At 41.1% G+C, this 19,676-nt stretch overlaps 5 protein-coding genes across 5 annotated transcripts in view; 3 read left to right on the top strand and 2 right to left on the bottom strand. All coding sequences in view use genetic code 11, as the record gives it.

Annotated features, from left to right (window-relative positions):
* Positions 1-987: 987 nt before the first annotated feature.
* Positions 988-1,536, bottom strand: EGR_09452 (Zinc finger protein 474; the record flags this gene model as incomplete). Its single annotated transcript, XM_024498701.1, has 1 exon — positions 988-1,536. The coding sequence occupies one exon, from the start codon at positions 1,534-1,536 to the stop codon at positions 988-990; it is 549 nt and encodes a 182-aa protein (XP_024346888.1).
* Positions 1,537-5,536: 4,000 nt separating this feature from the next.
* On the top strand, positions 5,537-7,007 carry EGR_09453 (hypothetical protein; the record flags this gene model as incomplete). The annotated part of the gene is made up of 3 exons (XM_024498702.1): positions 5,537-5,632; positions 5,729-6,056; positions 6,703-7,007. 3 exons carry the CDS (start codon positions 5,537-5,539, stop codon positions 7,005-7,007), a joined length of 729 nt encoding a protein of 242 aa, XP_024346889.1.
* Positions 7,008-7,646: 639 nt separating this feature from the next.
* Positions 7,647-10,301, bottom strand: EGR_09454 (X-ray radiation resistance-associated protein; the record flags this gene model as incomplete). Its single annotated transcript, XM_024498703.1, has 8 exons — positions 7,647-7,688; positions 7,766-7,929; positions 8,450-8,825; positions 9,311-9,401; positions 9,474-9,557; positions 9,625-9,761; positions 9,938-10,035; positions 10,073-10,301. The coding sequence occupies 8 exons, from the start codon at positions 10,299-10,301 to the stop codon at positions 7,647-7,649; spliced, it is 1,221 nt and encodes a 406-aa protein (XP_024346890.1).
* A 1,159-nt stretch (positions 10,302-11,460) lies between these two features.
* EGR_09455 (hypothetical protein) lies at positions 11,461-12,644 on the top strand (the record flags this gene model as incomplete). Its single annotated transcript, XM_024498704.1, has 3 exons — positions 11,461-11,580; positions 11,901-12,228; positions 12,340-12,644. 3 exons carry the CDS (start codon positions 11,461-11,463, stop codon positions 12,642-12,644), a joined length of 753 nt encoding a protein of 250 aa, XP_024346891.1.
* A 1,537-nt stretch (positions 12,645-14,181) lies between these two features.
* EGR_09456 (Serine palmitoyltransferase 2) overlaps positions 14,182-19,676 on the top strand; it is a gene marked incomplete at both ends in the record, with an annotated part of 7,448 nt that continues 1,953 nt past the window's right edge. Inside the window, 5 exons of the mRNA XM_024498705.1 lie at positions 14,182-14,573; positions 14,623-14,893; positions 16,073-16,272; positions 17,584-17,940; positions 18,638-18,765. Coding sequence (XP_024346892.1) covers positions 14,182-14,573; positions 14,623-14,893; positions 16,073-16,272; positions 17,584-17,940; positions 18,638-18,765 — 1,348 coding nt within the window. The remainder of the gene's footprint in view (positions 14,574-14,622; positions 14,894-16,072; positions 16,273-17,583; positions 17,941-18,637; positions 18,766-19,676) is intronic.

Here is a 19,676-nt window from a genome sequence, read left to right on the forward strand (position 1 = left end):
CCTCTTTGACAATATTCTCACTCTTGGTCTAGTCGAAACACACTGTAGGCTGCCGTACATTCAAAAATCTTATGATATTCCTATTAGGGCAGAATTAATGGGTTTCATTGCCTGCGACATGGCAGAAGTCAAGTTTGTAAGTAATAGAATTATTTTCCAGAAGTCTCTTTAATCGAACGACTTGGCAGCTGGGTTCACCTCGCTGCCTAAAGTAGTCAGTCACAAAGACCATCCTCTTGGCATGAGGGTTCAATTGAAGTGGGAATCCATGTGCTACATAATGCACAGAATTTACTGTTCTCTACCAGTTAAAACAAGTCGTCTTAGTGCACAAAATTTTTGTACACTTGAAATCTGCGTGCGACATTAAAAAGAAACATTGCCTTTGTCCTAAATTTTATGGTTTTTTGTACCGAAAAATTGAGAATTCATACGCTACCGACTTAGAAGCACAGTCTACTAGGTTAAAAAACCGCAGCAGGGATGCGGATCAGCTCAAATAGCCAAAGTGAAGTGTAAAATCTACTGAAGAGCCTTTTGAAGTCCTTCTGTCAATCCCTTACTGAAGTTATCCATTTAAACTCCCTCCTCAACATTACAAAGTATTAAACTCGGTGGGAGAAAGCAGTAAGGCATTAGCAACAGTTGTCGCATTGGCAAACATCATCAAGGGGAAGTCTTCGTCTACATCACTCAGGCGGGTCCTAATGGTGGGCTTAATTAGTCCCCTCCTGGTCGGGTTCGCACGATTTGTACAGAAGAGAAAGGATCCACTGCACGCTATACTGTATTTGAGAATGCTCCATGGGAAAAAGAGCTGCCAGAGCTTTGAGATCTAACGGTATTTTCACACCTCCTGGCACCAAACTAGCCGGCCAAATTGCATTACCACTTAGAAGGAGATTTTTCCTGGAATGCTGTGAACTATCTGTATCATGGAGGGGAAGGATGGTGTTTTACTGGTGAGTAAATTGGATGGCCTTCTTCCTACACGGGTAAAGCATTGATACGACTCGCTTCAAGCAAAATTTTTTCAAGAGCGTCTTTTTTGTTAAATTTAGGGTTTCCTGCGGCTTTTTCTCGTTCTACAACAGCTGCTAGTGCTTCGTCGTCTGTGTTAGGTTTCAAGAGTCCACCCCGATGTTGAAGATCTTTGGGAAGGCGACTGTTCCATGTGTCCCACTGCTCCTGGCACTTCGGTTCATGCCACTCCCACGAACTCTTGGTGTAACGACGACCACAGATGTAGCAGAGCTTGCCAGGTGGTCTGGAAGGCCCCCGTTTCTGTCTCTCAATTGCGGATTTAATTGCATTCCGTCGTTTTACCTCCTCCGCTTGGCGCATGGTACAAACCTTCAGATGAAAGTCCAAGGATCTTCTTGTATAAATTCTCTGACAGGAAGGACACTCCACATTAGTGTAATTAGTTGATCGGATCTTTGCAGCACCACGGCGGTCTGTTTGAGGTAATTGTCCTTCATCGGGATTGTGATGATTCGAGTTAACTGCTTCTGGGCTTCTGGGAAGAGGGGGCATGCTTTTACTGCATTTTCTAGTTTTTTTCCTACTCTTGGGTCGTGGTTTTGGTTGAGGTTTAATTATGGTTACATATTCTGCGTTATGACGCTTTTCTCTCGGCCTTAGTTCTTGATATTTGGGGAGGAGATTGAAAGTTAGATTGACACCTTTCAGCACTGAGGTCATTATTCATGAAGCCTCTCTTTCAACCTGTCTAAACAGTGTCATGTGAGTTATTTAAAGATCATGGTTGTCACGTGGCATGTGAACACTACCAAATGACATTTAGACCTCAGATTGTGACTTCCCGTTGGCCTACCTTTGAGCGAATCATGTTCCAAGTTATTGCAGCCCCCTACTAACCTTTGACAATGCTACACAACAAAAGGAGGAGTAAATAATTTTGCTTTGGTAGCAAGGATGTGGTGAAGAGGGTGATCAGAGGCAAAATTACCATGCAATCAGAGTGAATAAACAAGTTTAGAAGTAGCTTGTACAAAGAATTATTACATCGGTGAAGGTGGGAAAGCCCTGTGAATTACGTCTTCGTTACTTCCAGGGATTACTTCAGTGAGTTTTCCCATCGCGCATCAAAGCTAAGCCTTCTTTAAAGCATTGGAGAAAGCCATTATATTCCTTGCGATGGAATAGACAATTAGCAGTAGAGCCCATTGTCCCAACGGAGCTCCTTTGTTGTCGTACCTTTTATAAGTTACCTTCTAATGCCCAAAACTCAATTATACCTAGGGGTAGGGCTCTCTTAACCACCTTTTATTCTAGGAATTTTGAGGTGTCAAGACGATTAGCATTGAGTGCTCATAAGTCCACCCCAAAGTGCCCACTGAAATAAAACGAGATGAAAAAAGTTTACATTTTCATGCCTCTTGCAGGTGAGTGAATCGAGAAAAGTGATGATGCCTGTAAATAGTGACTTAGGATAATTGTTTACCAATATACGTCAACAGCGTCACATATTCGTGACGTCATAGTTTTCTGCCCTAAGGCTCCAGGTCAAACATACTTGCTGTGCCTTCGCCATCAAGCTGTGCCAAGTAGGCGGATCAGATGGGTTTGATATGTGATGCTGTTGGTATGGGGATGTTTAGATACTTGAGGAGTAGCCAGTTCACTCACCTCGGTAATGCTTGATAAAACATCTCATTAGTGTTGGTGGAGTTGCCTTAAGGCCAAGCAAATTGTATAGAAAAATAATTAAAAAACAGAATCCAGAAGAGTGAAAAGATTAGGAAGACTAAAAACGCATTCATTTTTCACATTTCTAAGAGATGATGAGGTTCGCCTTAATACCATTATCGGCAAGATAGAAGGATTGACTTTGAAGGAACATTTTATCGGTCCACATTTACTGAGAGAAGAAGCAAAAAATTCATCCAACTCTTATAAATTGCAGTACCTCATGTGTACGGAACCGCGTTTGTTTTTCGTACCTTCACCTTGTCATCAGACGTCCTCTATGATTGGTTCATTTTCAAGGGCAAGACCATCTATCAAAGTCGAAGCGACATTCAAAATTTTAACGTATTCATGACCCCTAAAATCATTAATCAAGACACCCATACCTTCTAATAAGGCACAATGGCATAAAGATGAAGTTTACCTGGGAGACACTGGCTTTTCGGCTAACTACTACTTAGGGAGCTCAACTACTACATCTACGATTGCCAAAATGTAAAGGTTGTTGCTGTTGTTTTTAATCAGAAAGAGACACGCTTGTCAAAATACAAAACAACTGAGCAGCTTTCCCACGAGTCTTCTCAACTCACAGATCTTTGTCAGCCGCAAAGATGAAAGCGCGGCGTATGCACGCAAGTGTGCACGTGCCTTTGTGCTTCAATCTCTTCTCCTTCACCTTCTAACACGTGCTACCACAAACAGGGGGGAGTAGATGCGACTTTGGAGGCTTTGATTTCTGGCCAAATTAGCCATAGTACCTTCCAGCTAGCACCGTTGCTATGCTGACGCCGCCCTATTAGTTGAGGCAGTGCGGAAGGATGATGAACCCGATACATTCATGTGTGGACAAAAGGCTGCTTTATTTTATTTTACTGGCTCTGCTCATTAGGTATGCATTATATCAAGAGACATCTGTCAAAGGGAATAATCATGCTGCACTAACCCAAGAGATTTCCCTTTTCAGTGTAAAAAGTAATGCTGAAACAGTTTAAGGAAGGACAAAGCACTTTTTCTGACAGTTTGTGTTTTTTGATGGTGCTGATGCAACAAAAAGGGATGAAGAATCTGCGAAGCCAGTTGCATGAGTATTTATAGAAATAAAATTACACCATAAATAGCTAATAATGAACTTTGAAAAGGACCCACTTTTTTGTGAAAAAGATTGAAATTATGTCGCGAATGGCCAACGGCAATTGTTTGTTTAAACACACCCTTTTAGATGGTGGGCGAGAAGGTTGAAATAACCCTTGTGATCGCCAAGGGATCATCAATCCCCCAAGCAGGAGGAGGGGACAAACAACAGCCGCCCCAATGGCCTTTAACTGTTCGCAAAATCCCACGTTACTCCAGCACAAGACATATTCCTCTGACCTGGAGTAGAAGAGCGGGTCAGGGAAGGAGGGTGCAAATTTGGCTGCCTGTGTTTTAGAGGCAGTGCTACAGGTTTTGTCGTTCTGAATTTCGGCTCACATCACTCCTGTCAACAGTACACCTAGTTTTTTTTGCATACTTTCAAATGTGTTCTATCAAGACCCATACGTTTTGACCGAGGGTAAACAAATATCAGCGGTAAGAGAAGTCACATTTATACGAAAATGAAAAAAAATCTCGAACTTTATTGAGTTGATACCACATCACGGAAGGAAGACGTATTTTTAAGTCGACAATCAAAAACGTCTTTTGTGCTCATTTTGGGACCAAAAACCTCCATCTACAAACAAGAGAACGCTAAATTAGATGTGATTCAAGTTACAATTTCCTGCCATATAGACAAACCCCTTCTATTGATGATAAAGGCAAAGAAGAGGCTAAACCATAAAATCAGAAAAGTAAGTGAATTTGGGCTGTATACTTCACTGAGGTAAATAATCGCGGATGCACTACTGTTATGAATCTGTTATCTTCTAGTGTCACACATATGTGACACGGTTTTTTAATCAGATTATGATATCCATTTCCACCGGATCGTGTTGTAGTTAGATTGGTTGGGTTAAAAAGAATAAAATAGAGTGCAGATCATATCTTATCTAAGGCTGTATGCACTCCTTGGATTTTGATAGTTGTTGAATTAGTGGGCTGTGGATACCCTTGTGTTGAACGTTGATGGGCGTGAAAATGCTGAATTCCTATGTACTGTTAAAAAATTTACCCTTTTTAGAACTTCTTGAAATGCGTTGACTAATTTGGTTACACCTCTCAAGTCGAAGTCACATTGTCACGACAGGTGAACAAGACTGGGTTGCGCCCCACCATCCCTTGATCGGTAGTTAAACAAGTTAAGACTAAATCACTTAGATTTTTGGAGATCTACATATGCCACACCAATAAGTAATCTCTGAGGTCATGTCAAGTTAGTAGGGCCATCATCTGCGTTTGTCATGAGGAGGCGATACAATGCTCTCTCTCGCTCTCTCAACGAGTCCACGTATCACCTCAGGACAGCCTAAGAGAAGTGTGATGAAGATGAGCAGAGCAAGGGATATGTATAAAAAAGAAGAAGCAGAATCTTTAACGAAGCCTGTTGTATCATGTCCTTCAGGTGTGTACGTTCATGTGCCTGCTTGTGTGTTTGCTGTGGTTAAAATTAAGTGTGAGAAGATTTTACCTCTTCGACATTGAAATTAATTACTTTAAGTAGTCCCAACAACCAATCGACACAAAACTGGCCTTAACACTGCCAAGGAAATGCTAACAAAAATGGAAATTGAGGAAAAGTTGGTGAAGTAGGTCATGAAAGTCATGTGACAGGAGATCAATAATGCGCGGAGGTCTGGACAAAGGATTACTTAGAGAGGGTTGACTAAGTGTGAAGGAACTACCGGCCATGGATGCGAGGAATGGCGAGAAAACAAAGGAAGACAATGCCTCTAATTCACTAGGATGGGATACCTCCATGGACATGTGCAACCCATTAAAAATTGTGAGTTTTACAACATTGTGCCGGAGGTAGACACAGAGCTTTACTGATAAATAGCAAGTAGTGATGCGCTTATACAAAACCAATTTTTTGTGCTAGGATATACCGAGAAACACCTGTCAGGCTATGGTACTGATAATCTTCAACCTGTCGGAGAATCACTATGGTGCATTTCACAATGAAATGGTTATAAATAGACCAATCTTCAGAGCCTATGGCAATGGGGAGTATTTGGGAATATCCAAGTGTCTCCGTTGCGTTGAGGGCTGGTTCCCCAAGAACTCCGGTGTTGCTGCTATTTGCTTTGATTGTAAAGAGCAAGCGCTAAAATGTTTGGAGTCAAAGACACAGATGCGAGAGGCCGGTTGGATGGGTCTACCTGAGGTGTACATCGTTCCACTGTGCAATCCAGTTCAGTACTTAGGTGGTGAGTACCGACAAACTTGTCATTAGATGTTTCATTTATACCCCTGACATGAGGGACTTTAAAACCAAATTGGGACTAATTAAAATCAGGGAAGAGCTCTCCAAAGTTTATAATATTTGCATGTTACCTTTTATGCATTCACTAAGTCAGCAAAGTTTTCAAGCATTCTGTACTGATAAGGGGGAATTTGCCTTGGCTGCGGAGGCACGCTGACTTTGCCAGTGGGAAATATTTGCAGATCACTGTTTTGAATACTCAAATGGAAAGGTCGAGTTGCCGAGTGCTTTCACGATGGCCAAGTCATGCTTTGCTAAGAGTCAATTTCTCCGCTTTGGGTTGTGCATATAACACCACGATCGAGATCGTCACTACTAGAAACACAGATAGGAGATCCTGTGTAGGGGACACTTTTTCCCCGTCTTACTATTGGACAACTGAGGGTCGTATCATACAAGCTATTCCCTGTCATACCGATCAAAGATGTGAGGATTGAACAAGCCTATTAGTATGCGTGCCAGAAATACTTCCCACTTCGCCGCCATAGAGCTTTTAATAAAAGTCCCGGATTAGTCTGAACGCTCAAACTAGATAAGATATGTGATGGGAAAACTTCTGAATTAACTTTCCTTTGTTTCCACATATTCAGACTACCAATACCTGCAAATAGACATGTACGATGTGAAGAATGGCGTGAATTTTGTCCGATACCTAAACACCCTGGAGAACATGGTGCATGCCAAAGATGGTCTGATAATTGCCGGAACGAGGGAGGTGATGCGATTCCGCGGATTGCGAAGACCCATGTACCTAGTGATCTACCAGTGGATGCACCTTGATCAGGTTGAATCCTTTAATCGCGAGGCTACACCAATCTTGCGCGAGTCCGGATCCGCCTGTTCAACTCGGGTCATCTTTGAAATGGACGCCTACTGCCCGTCATTTAGGCGATAAATTCTTGCCACACCTCCAACAGTTCAGTTAAACACACTTTTAGCATGTGTTTTGCAAGCCTTGTATTGCTCCATCTGCTTTTTTTATTTCATGGTAAATAAAAGCTTTCATTCCTCAACTTTCTCATCTGTTGACTTTGGCGGGCCTAATCCACTCCTGTGGGTTTGTAGACGACATTGGTGTTGGTGCAGATTCGTGGTATCTGTGCCAACTTGGAAGGTGTTGTAACGTGAACTAGTTCCACGCCCGCCCACAATGAGTCTCATTGCGTTGGGTGCTTGGACTTGCCCATAGTAGAATTCCCTCCATTGCTTAGTGTGAGGCAGTGGCCCACAATGCAGGTCTTTCCTCCATGACGACTTTATTCGTAAAAACGCACCGCAGCGTTGACTACGGTAGGGATGTCGAGTCCTGGGACGTCGTCCAACACATTACCTTACGCACTTCTAGTTTTGGAAATGCAGCGAGACTTATTGGGACAGTTAAGGTAAAGAGGACAAAGAGATTAAAGTGCTTTAGCCAGATGAATGCCTTGTTTGACAGTTGCATTCCTTCTTTCAACTCTTGAAAAAACACAATTTTTCCTTCCAGCCTACTTTATTAAAGAGCACGCTGTCAAAGTGAATTAAACGGGACGGCTTATTCGATAGAGTCTCTCGGATTCTCGATGGCTTCTTGAAGCTACAATAGGAAAATAAAAAAGTCAACTTTAAAAAGACTACCTAAGTATGAAGAATGTGGCTTATTTTTTCCCCTACCATTCTGTATAGAGAAGAAATCTTGGGTCTCTGCAATCCATTTGCGCCATTAGATTTGAAGAAGGAATGACGAACAGCCCTCTGTGACCGCCTGCGTCTTCCACTCCGTTTTGTCTGAAACAAGTACACAGCAATGAAGAGGTTTTGCGGTGACACTTCTGGTCCTATAGGTACAGAAATGAACCTGAGCTGGCGATCCGAAACTATCCTCTTCATTTTGAGAGCCTGAATTTCGCCATGCTCCTGAAGACTTCTGTTAAATTTGAAGTAAGGCAAAGTTAGCTTTCGTCCATCAGCTAAAAACTTCATACCTCTTGAGTTTTGCACTGAGGTAAATCGGTAGTAGAAGGCTCTGGAACTCCGTTGAGGAAAGGATTGTCCACTTTTACCTCACTCTCAACACATTCGCCCTAAGAGAAGCAATCAAGAAAGATTATTGCATTCTTGCCTCGTCTTTATTACCGACGCATCTTATCCATTCTGGCTCCAAGTTACTACCCGCAATTGTAGATGGATCGTTATCTTCTTCTCTCTTACTTATTTCCGATTCTTTTAAGTCGATTTCCAATGACTTAAATTCCTTTAAACATTTCTGAATGCCTGCACAAAGAAGTATTTAAGGTTATCTCCAGTTTTATTTAAGTAGTACTTAAGTAGCATTGGGATAATTGACGAATTACTTACCTATAGGTAGTTCACTATACTCGATACTCAGTTCATGCTGCGAAAACAATGGATGTTCACCAGAGTCTGGAAATTCACTGACGTCAACAGTCGATTTCTCCTCAAATTCTCCATCCACGTTTTTTACTGCAGTTGTTAAAGGCGGTAACTGGTCTCGTCTTTGGCGATCCAGCTTAGTAGGTCCTAATCTTGAGTACTTGGAACACCAAAATTTGGAGCGTTCACACTCGACAGAAATTCCATGCTGCTCTACCAGGATGGTTTGAATCTTTGGCGGAGCTTTGGGAAATTCTTCGATAAAGGGATTACCACAAAGGCTTAGAACTTTCAAATTTGGGCAAACGACCACAGGAATAATGGCTTCTTCAAAATTAAGCTATGCAAATAAAGTGAATAGAACTGACCACGGAGTTACCATATTTTCAGCCATATCTAAATGCATAAGTTTGGGAAAGATAAGGGGGGGATTTAAAGAATTTGTTTTAATCGGAGTTTTCATGTATGGCTTGAGGGGGTTCCGATACGGTGATCTATAGAAAAATCACAATTTTTAATTCGACTCCATGGAAAAGGACTAACATCTTTCGAAGATTAGTTTTTTGAAGGGTAGATTGTCTGGAACAATTTAAAAGTTGGTGCTTTGGACTGTAAGAAGTGATGAATCTTTCGACATCTTTGAGCGTCACAATGTCATCAAAAACTATTTGGAAATCTGATGTTTTATGTCGAGCTAAAGAAGTATAGCAGGAGACCCTGGACTCATTTTACCTTGATTCTTTACCGCAGTCAGTTTTCTAAAATAGGAGTTGCATAACTTATCAAGAGAAAAGTACGCAAAATATTTAGCTTTAACTTGGAAACTTGCTTGGATTTTGAAGGCGAAAGCTTAGCTTCCACTCGAAGAATGGGAAATGAAGTGAACTCATTATTGGCTAAGCTGAGTCTTTGTAAACTGCATCGTTAAATAAAAGACTATTAAAGCAGTAAAAAAACATGAAAAAAGATAGCGCATTAAAGAGCGAACTTCGGAAGTTGAGCCAAAGCTGCAATATCAGCGGCTGCGTGAAGTTTGTTGTCGTCAAGATTTAGCTCCTCTAGTGTACTAAATCTGTTTTTGGAAAAATGCAAACAAAAAGTTTAATACAACTTTACGAAGGAAATTTATAGCGAAATACGCATATATGACTTGCCTCAATTTTGTGGGAATAGAAGATAACTCGTTACCGGATAGGAAGAGTGATCGAAGACATTGAAGGTTGGCTAGATCCACGAGTGCCGCAGGTGGCAAAAAGTTATATGAGAGATCCAATTTCTACTGTAAATCGTGACAAACGTAAGTAACCACAACTCACAAATCATAAAAATACTCAAAAAGCGGATCATAACACAGAATATGAGATAGGAAAAAATGCTGGTCGATACGTACAAACAGCAACTACTACTTACTGAAATGCATAAAAATGCTAACGGAACAAAAAAAAAACAAACCTGAATTTTCGAAAATGAGCCTGGTGGAACATGAAGATTACGGAGTTCATTTAATGAGAGATCAAGGCTGATAAGATTGGAGAAAACCGAGACACTTGCTATTGGAATAAAAGTAAATGAGTGCGCGCCACATACCAAAGTTGATATTATTGTTTTTGGCTTTTATGCAGGTTATTCTATTGCAGTTACAAACACGTTTGATGTTCTCGTCATCAATATTTGAACTTGAAATATCAAGTTCATTTGAGTTCAAACGTGCTTCAGAAATACCTTGAGGCTGACTGCTTAATTTTGCCAAATAACGCTTGAACTCTGTGGTAACATCATACCTTAGGCAGTTTTCGTTTATCTTCACATTTACCATTTTTGCAAAGTTTGGACTAAGAGTACTTTTATTACTTGTTAAAGAAGTGGTTGATCTACTGCCTGAAATCATTATTAATTATGGTCATGAGTACCATTCCCAAAGACATGTGGCAACTTTACTGAAGATAAGTTTCTAACACGACTTTTCATCAATTTTACAGTTTCGCCTATTCAAAAGTCCGCGGCGTCGTAACTTTCAATTGTATTAGATTAAAGACCACATGACATTGATAGACGTTATTAAAAAGCCAAAGATGTCAGTAATAGGCATTAGATATTCATGGAATAAAAACATATTTATATTAACGGCCAGGGATTAGCGTAATATTCTTAAAATAGTATGGATAACGGAATTCGTGATGATGCTTTAAATTAGTTGATAATTTTTTTAGAATTCGGCATGTGTTTTTTATTAACCGAATTTATAACAGTCAAATAAAATTGGTACCTAACTTGGTAGATCAGTCGTCTTCTGGTTCAATTTCACATTGCTTCATTAACCAGATACATTTGGATTCTAAATTATTATTCTTTCTATAGCTGGTGTATGTTATTAGCAGTCACAAAGGTCCAATACCGCTCATTTCAGTGCTCCTATTTGTTGGACTCTAACTGAAATTCTCAATATTTATAATGGCGATGGGATTTTAAAAGTGATATTTACAACTCTGCAAAAAGCAGAAAACCGCAAGAGTAAAGTCTAGCTCTTGGTACTGATATTGTCAGTTTAAACATTATTATGTTATAAACCTACGAGTAACAATTAGGTAGGTACATTTAGAGGAGTTATAGAGTTCATCCTTCTAATTTTTATGTGTTCAATTATAATTACTTCAACTTCAGTTCTCTTTTGAATAACAGGGTTCAAAGTCATGCAAAAGAAGAGCTACATTCTTAATACAACGGAAACTTGTAGACTTCCGGTAGCTTATAGAAATAACCACAAGTTACTCTACATAACACCCCACTTTTACTTTTATCGTGCATGGCTACTTGCCATATTAAGCAAGGGATGTACCCTATTTTTTATGATTTTGCTGCATGCACACCTATGCGATAACTCAACATGGAAGTCACATGACAGACAATCAATACCATCCGGGGCAGCGGTAACTGACAATCGACTGCTGTAGTAGACGCTACAAGGACGCCGCACAATGGAGGTCAGGAATGTCAGCAAAATCTCGAAAGAGGAGACAATCATTACAGGCGATAGCAATGCCTCCAATTCAACAGCATGGGCGGGCTCAAGAAGCATGTATTGTGGCACCAACTTTGTAAGTAGCACCTCTGTTTCTCCACGATTAAGTTAATTTTTATCTACTTCTTGTTACCTAGCTGGATCTTCAAATCCTGGTCTTTCAACTTGAAACTTATAGTAATCTTGGGCTAGCTTCAACTGATTCCTTTTTCTAGATCCAGATTTGCGATTAATACTGTAATGCATTAGGCTAAGGTAAGAGCAGCTTAAATTATTTAGTAGTTGGTACTGTGTGAAACTCGTCAACTTAACAATGCCCAATAGGTAAGAGGTGGTCGAGCATATTTGCTGATATTTAGTTAGTAGTAATGTTTTCGCAATAATTTTCTTTGTTAGAATATACCGAAAAACACCTCCCAAACGATGGTGCTGATTATCTTCAATCTGGCCGAGAACTACTATGGCGCCTTTCGGAATGAAATGATTATAAACTTGCCAATTTTTAAGGCTTATGGCAATGGGGAGTATCTGGGACTGTCAAAGTGTGTGCGATGTGTAGAAGGCTCCTTCCCGATGAATTCGGGCGTAGCAGCCCTCTGCTTTGATGACCATGAGGAGGCACTGAGGTGCATGCAGTCCAAGACGCAGATACGCGAAGCAAACTGGATGGGATGCCCGGAAATGTACATCATTCCCCTCTGCAACCCAATTAGACACATGACAGGTAGATAATTTAGTCCACTAAATTTAGATGGTTCATTTTATTGTTATGAGAGTGTTTTTTTGGTCATTCTAGTAGAAGCTAAGCAAACCGTACATTTTTTTCCACACACAGACTATCCCTTCCTGCAGGTGGACTTTTACGATGTGAAAAACGGAGTTAACTTTACCAAGTATATGAACACGGTGGAAAATATGGTGCACGACAAGGGAGGTCTGATTATTGCCGGAACGACGGATATAATGCGCTTCCGAGGTGTATGTAGACCCATGTACGTGGTGATCTATCAGTGGCCGACCATTGATCTCGTGGAGTGTTTCAATCGGGAAGTGGAACCGACTCTGCGCGAAGCCGGAGCCGCGTGTTCGACGCGTGTGGTCTTTGAAATGGACGCTTTCTCACAGAAGTGTTTGAACTGAAGCACTATTGCTGCTACTCATTCACTCCCTCTAGTATATGCCCACAACTTCCTTGATCTACAGTAAATAACGTCAGTAAGCCGATGCTTAAACGGCTATGTTTGATCATATTCAATGGAGGGATAAGCATTGGACCAGATTCACTGATTTTGTCGGTAGATGATGGAAAGTAAACTGACAAACAGATGACAGATGGATGGGTAGATAGATGGAAAATGGAGGAGTAGAGAGGTTAGCAGATGATAGGCAAAGAGACAGATAAAGAAGGTGGATAAATGGGTGGGAGAACAGTTAGATGACGTACTTGATTTGCTGCATAAGTGCCAGAGAAAAGCAAACCCAGTCAAAAAGAATAACTGCCTCGATTTACCTTAGAGAATGCTAAAACTTAACCTGGCGGAAGAAGGGTGTACACAGTGAATGGGAGATGCGATGACTAGTGAAAGAAGGGTTGAAAATGGCATCTGCCCTCAGCACCTACTCTAATCTTGTATTCTTTAGGAAACCTATTACCAGCTGAGGCGACGCTAATCGTGAGCTATCTGGAAATCTTCATTATGGAGCAGCTTACGGTTTTTATACCCAGGATGACCTCCACTCCTCTGCTAGCTGGATAGAATCCACAAAAGTATGGCTGGAAGGCAGCTTAGTGAGAACAGAGTAGCAAGGCAGAGCTGATGTAAAATCCTATCTATACGAAATTAATTTTATCTCCTTTCTATGCTAAATGACTAGCGAAGGACGTATGAGATTTCCAGTACATTCGCCTTCCCCAATGCAGTCTTCAAATAGGAAAAATGTTAGATCCAGTGAGTGAGGTATGTATTTCATGAGTTAATCGCGCAGCATTGACAAGGTAATGGTTGTTAACATAGGAGGCTGACCAAAATGTGTCCCGAAGATGAAGTTCAGGAAAAGATGGGGCCAGTTAAAACCTTATTTCCTGCTTTACTCTTTGCTAGGTTTCGGAGGAATTTATGTCTTCTCATTTGTGCTTTAGCTGGGCATTATGGCTTACGGGCCAGGAAAGTATCCGCCCATCTCTTCTGTGTGCCGACAATGTATATATTTTGCTTAAGTATTTCTTCGTGTTTTGCCTTTATAGAAGTTTCAGTGCGTTACACATTTTTATTTAAACATGCATGCTTAACCTCAGGTGGAAAAATAACAGCAACATATCTTTGAATCCTTTGGTACCTGATTCACGATTAGTTATAAGAGCTGCATACTACCTAAACAGTAAAAGGCCAAAATACTAACTAGGTAGAGTCCATGGGCTAATGGTATGCTGGCTAAACTTAATTAATTTAAAAGTAAATAGATTTTAAAATTATTTAATTATTTTTTATAATGTTTTTTGGTCGATTAGCTAAAATCACACAAGTTAAACACTTTTAATCACATTGTTTGTATTAACCACCTAACAGAAGGGATAAACTATAACCTTCGAATCTATTGGATAAAGGAGACGCGCCTGGCCTAGTCCGCTCTGTGTATGCGCGTTAATTTCGAAGGCTAATCAGTACTGCTCATCATTATGGTTTCATCCACAAAAATAACTAAATTTGCTAAGCCCCGCACTGGAGAATCGTTTTATGAAAGTTTTGAAGAAATCTCCCTCAAGAATGCCGTTTTGACCTACATGTCATTTTTGATACTTAACCTTTTGGGACGACTACAAGATTTTTTGCGGAAACATGGGCTTCTTAACGACCCAGCTGCCAAAGAGAAAGAAGTTACTAGATCGTTTGTACCCCTCTACTCGGACTATGAAGCTTTTTATACAAGAAATATCTACCGTCGCGCTCGGGACTGTTGGAACCGGCCCATTTGTTCCACTCCTGGACCGGAGATGGTTCTCATGGATCGCGTTTCATCTGATAGTTGTTGGACATTTGAGCAAGTCATTCTAAGCAAACTACGCTGCTTGTTTCAAGGCAAAGCTCTTTGACTATAACATGTTGTTTACCTTTTTCAGGATGACAAACACCACTACTAAAGTGTTAAACTTTGGGTCCTATAACTACCTCGGATTTGCAGAACCATCTGGCCCATGTATTGAAGCTGACGTGAAATCAATTGAAAAGTATGGACTTGGCGTAGCCAGCTCCCGACTAGAGGTTGGTACGCTGGCTGTTCATGAAGAATTGGAAAAACTTGTTGCTGAATTTGTCGGTCAAGAAGCTGCAATTGTTTTCGGGATGGGATTCGCCACAAACGCTCTCAACATGCCTTGCATATTTGACAAGGTTCGTTCATTTTGTTTTACACCCTTCAAACAAATTGCTTAAAGAGCTAAATGATATAATGCCCTTTATTTCTTACAATCTATGTCAATTTTAATCAAATGTGGCTGAGTAAAAAGAAAGTACTAAAATGCTTGGCAATCCCGTTGATTGATCAGAAGTAGAATACCATTGTTATTTGAATCATGGGATGCACTGTAAGTACATTATTAACTACCATCACTTCCTCCTCCCCACTGGTTGACATACATGTAGAGGACATCATTTGTAGTATTTGGGAGGTAATTAGTGAAACTGCACTGAACTGGCATACAGCAATTAATCGGTATTTCGTGGGATTATCTTGTCGATGAAAACTTCCTTACTCGTAAAAAAGAGACGGTGCTAAGTCCTTAATTATTTTCTCTGTGCACTAGAAGTTAGTTGCACACACTAGTAAGCAATCGATATTTTGTGCAGAGGTGAGTGGGCGTGAGCACTCAGAGTGGTCCCACTTTACGTGCATACGTGTGTGCATGTAGGTGTGTGTTTAGGTGCTGTGTGTGGCACAAGGCTTGAGGCATATATGCGCCAATGAAGAACATCCGCAGAGAATAATGCCGAGGTGGAATAGGAGAGGGATTCTGAGTACCATGGGTAGATGCCAAGAAAAAAATCAATCTCTCCGTCAAGGTTGCATACCTTTGTGGCTCTGAGTGCCCTAGCACCTAAAACACACTCTTACTTGACAAGTGGAGAATTCATTGAGACCAGCAGTAAGTCATTCAGTAATGTTGTGTATTTCTCATCAATTTTTCATATGTTTTTCTCAGCCTATTATAAGTCTGGTGTTTTTGACATCGTTACAGAGGGTTTTTGGCAAAATGAACCGTCATTTTAGACTCTATTCTGTGTTTTTTTAACTAACGCCCTACCTTTGCCTCTTCTCATTTCTGGTCAATTTATGTTTTATATCGGCTCTTCCCCATCATTTTATGCATACGTTTACCACTAAAGTCGTGTTTTATCTTGCACATTTTCACTATCACCGACACCTGTTTGACCACACAAGCAGTAGGTCATGTCGCTATCTTCGATACATGTAATGCGTAGTTTAGACATGTTTTTAGCAAATGGTTGTGAATTTATTTGTTCTCCATTGGTGGTATGATAATGCCTTTCCTGTTTTATTTTTAAATAAAGAATTCTTGCATAATCAGCGATGAATTGAATCACACCAGTCTGATTTTGGGCTGTCGTCTCTCTGGTGCCACAATTCGACGCTTCAAGCACAATGACATGCAAGATCTGGAACGACTTCTGGCCGATGCTGTGGTCTATGGACGTCCTCGAAGCCGAAGGCCATTCTCCCGCATTTTTATAATTGTGGAGGGCATCTATAGGTGAGTTGGCAGGGGCTGTTGAGCCCCATTTTGATTTTCTGCTGGTCATTAGCCAATTTAGTTGAAATTGAGGCATACATATAGGCTGCTGTCTGTTTTATCCATCTCCAATCCCTACTGAGTGGAAGTGTTAGTGCTAAAATCGCTCACAAGATCGTAACCGCCCTAATCTACGAGGCAGTGAGTACGCGCTCAGATGTTGATGCCAAGTGCCTAGTTTGTGCTTTGGTCTTAGTTCGTTGCGTTCCTATTTGGAAGCATTAGTGCTAATTTAGTAAGCAAATTGACTGGCGTTAAAAGTGTTGAACAAGCAGGAACTGTAAGTCCATACAGTATCGCGGGGGGCAAGGGGAAATCTAAGTCGGGGATGAATATCTCCGGATCAGAAGTGCACTAGTTTTAGAATTGAAGTAAATCAGCTTTGGTTGGGGAAGATTTGGTCCCTATTCCAACCCCAGTGGAATGCTTGAAACAACTTTAAAAGGCAGAACTTCTGGCCAATCTATTAAATTCTACTATGTAACTTAAAACTGTTAACCTTCAGAAATGAATTATGATGAGTATATTTACTTGATTCTGCATCTTCTGGCGATAAGTAGATGGTGAAATTCACTGTTTGGCTGGTATCTTTCCCACCTGTGGCAGTAGATGCTTAAATATCTTCCCGTTGTTCCTTTTTTTCCAGATTAACAATATGAGGTTGACATTTTGAAAAGAAGTCCTTGTAATGAAATAAAAATTACTAAAACAACTTGGACCATTTCCACCTAGTTCAAGTATTTGCAGAGGGGTTGGGTCTGCAGAAGAGAGGGCATCCTTCTTGTCTTCGAAAGGAATAGCAAACATTTCAGTCCTCTGCCCTTATATCACACAGTTTAATTGCAGGACTTACGAGGTGCTCGAAAATGGCAACTATTGCTCCTTAGTTAGCAGAAGAGCGTTACTTCAGTAAGATTTTGTTACACCTTCTACACTGTGCATGAGTTATAGGAGTTATAGGGAAGAGGTGGAACACAATAGGCACAAGATTTTGCGATTGTGATATGTACTTCACGCCTGCACTACCAAACTAATCAAGGTAACCATTGTTTAAGCACAACACAATGAACCTCTTTAGACTGGGAACATCCTGCATTAGATGTATCGTTTCCAACTTAACCAAACTGTTTACGACACGAGTTGGTGCAACTGGTCATGATAAACCAACGAAGAACATATTTTACACCCCAAAAGAAGATTGTTGATGTCATACCAGAGGGTGTGCTCCACCTAGATCTGCAAAATGCTTTATTTTCATAATTTCGATTGCAGTATGGAAGGCAGCATAGCGCACATGCCGGAGATAATTGCACTGAAGAAGAAGTACAAGGCCTATCTCTACGTGGATGAGGCACACAGCATAGGAGCACTGGGACCGCGAGGTCGTGGTGTAGTGGACTACTTCGGTTTGGATCCGGCTGACATCGACATCGCCATGGGCACCTTCACGAAGAGCTTTGGCTCGGCCGGTGGCTACTTAGCCGGTTCGGCGCGCCTCATTGACTACGTGCGCACTCAGTCATACAGCTCCATTTACGGTGGCACAATGCCCGCTCCAGTGTGTCAGCAAATCGTCACATCAATGCGAATTATCATGGGTCGTGAGTGTCCTGGAGAGGGTGAACGGAGGTTTGTCTCATTGTTAATGCAAGATTTTCCCCTTGCCTAGACCTACGTTGTACTCCCCCTTATTCCTGAAGACGTATTTATAACAGTAAGTAGTGAGGTAATTCTAATTCCACTAAAATTTTCCCTCATTTCGTTAATCGTTCCCATAGACATTCCTCTGCTTCGATCCCCGCAAGGCAAATAAGAATGCTAGTTTTCCATCGCAGCGAGAATCTACCTCCTGCATTTCGATGAGCCATTCTGTAGGATCGTCTTTACGAGCTGACGTGGTACTGCTCAAGATCGGCTGATGGTCCACTGCGAGCGCAGCTTTATCCCATTTGCTACTATCTGTTAAAATGCATAATATAGGGGGAGCCTCGCTCACTATTCCACATTGATAAATGTTTTCGGATTATCTAGGTTTTGTCTGGCCTTGTGCTGGGATATAGATGGATACTAAGATTTGGGACTGTTTCTGTAGGCCTTCCATTGTACGTCTCTAGAGAGCCAAGCATTCACAGCTGATGCCAACCTTCCGCAATACTTAAGTCCAGTTCCCTGATAGTGGAATTGGAATTCCTTTTTTCCTTGTTACGGGCTACCGATCGTTTCTAGTAATAGTTTTAGTATGCATGACGTCAAATTAGTAACCAGACCATGGAGGATTTAAACGTCCCTGTAATCAGATGTCGTTAAATTATTCACTTTAATGTAGCATTCCTGTCTTCCTCATTGGAAGTGCCGCAAATGCAGCTATTGAACCGGTCTGCAGATTTGACGGAGAATTGTGTGCTACTGTTAGATATGTCGTCATGACTCGGCCTGTTGAAACAGGCTCATGGGGTATGTGACCTCGATCAAGCCTTGGGACAAACACGTGCATACACTGCATACGTTTGGGTCGCCAGCTGTTGAGTTGATTTTCAACAAAATCCAGTGAAATGAAGTTATTAATCAAAATATGTCAAAGTTTGTTAAAAAGGCAAAATATCAGCTGTGAGGATGTGTTCGTTGGGCGTTAGCAATCCCAGTTATTGCTCGTATGAGAGTGTCATTGCACAAAATTTCCTGTCTGAATTCAAGTGACTTCTCAATTCCATCACAAGGATCTTTTCATTTCTGCACAATTCCATATTCCACGGTGGTAGAATAAAGTTAAGTTAATTCCACTTGTGGTAGCAGTAAGGTCACTTTTTGTCTGTGAGAGTAGCTTGACGGTTCTTTTGGACGGTATTCCAACTCATTATCCGCCCTCGGAGGCCTACACCTCAATATGTCGAATAGTAAATGGAGGCTTATTAACAGAACGGTTTGGAATACAATGGCATTCGTTTTGAGATCTTTAAAAGACCTCGGTAATGGCGTAGGATCTGCCTTAAGCTGGACTTGGTCGCGGCGGTTGTGAAAAAAACATATCCAGTATTTGTTTGACATTCGTATCCTTGCAGACGATAGACCAGCCGAGCGCTAATAATCTAAAATTCTGTTATTGAGGAAGCTGTGCCAGGCAAAGAAGGTGTCACATAAATTGCATTTGTGGTAGAGCAGGCACTGCCTCCAGAGTTAACGCATGAAATATGGACGAGTGGACGTCGGTACAAGATGCATCGATATCTTGTGCCAGTGTAATAGGGAGAACCGCCCAATAATCTGGTTTCTCAAGAGTCAAACAAACAGTAGAAGCGCTGAGAAGGACGCTTCAGCGATTCTATCGCACACAACGCCTCCAGAGTTGACTCCAGTGTTGTGTCGAT

The sequence above is a fragment of the Echinococcus granulosus genome (genome assembly GCF_000524195.1).
Source record: "Echinococcus granulosus chromosome Unknown EG_S00148, whole genome shotgun sequence".
Lineage (NCBI taxonomy): Eukaryota > Metazoa > Platyhelminthes > Cestoda > Cyclophyllidea > Taeniidae > Echinococcus > Echinococcus granulosus.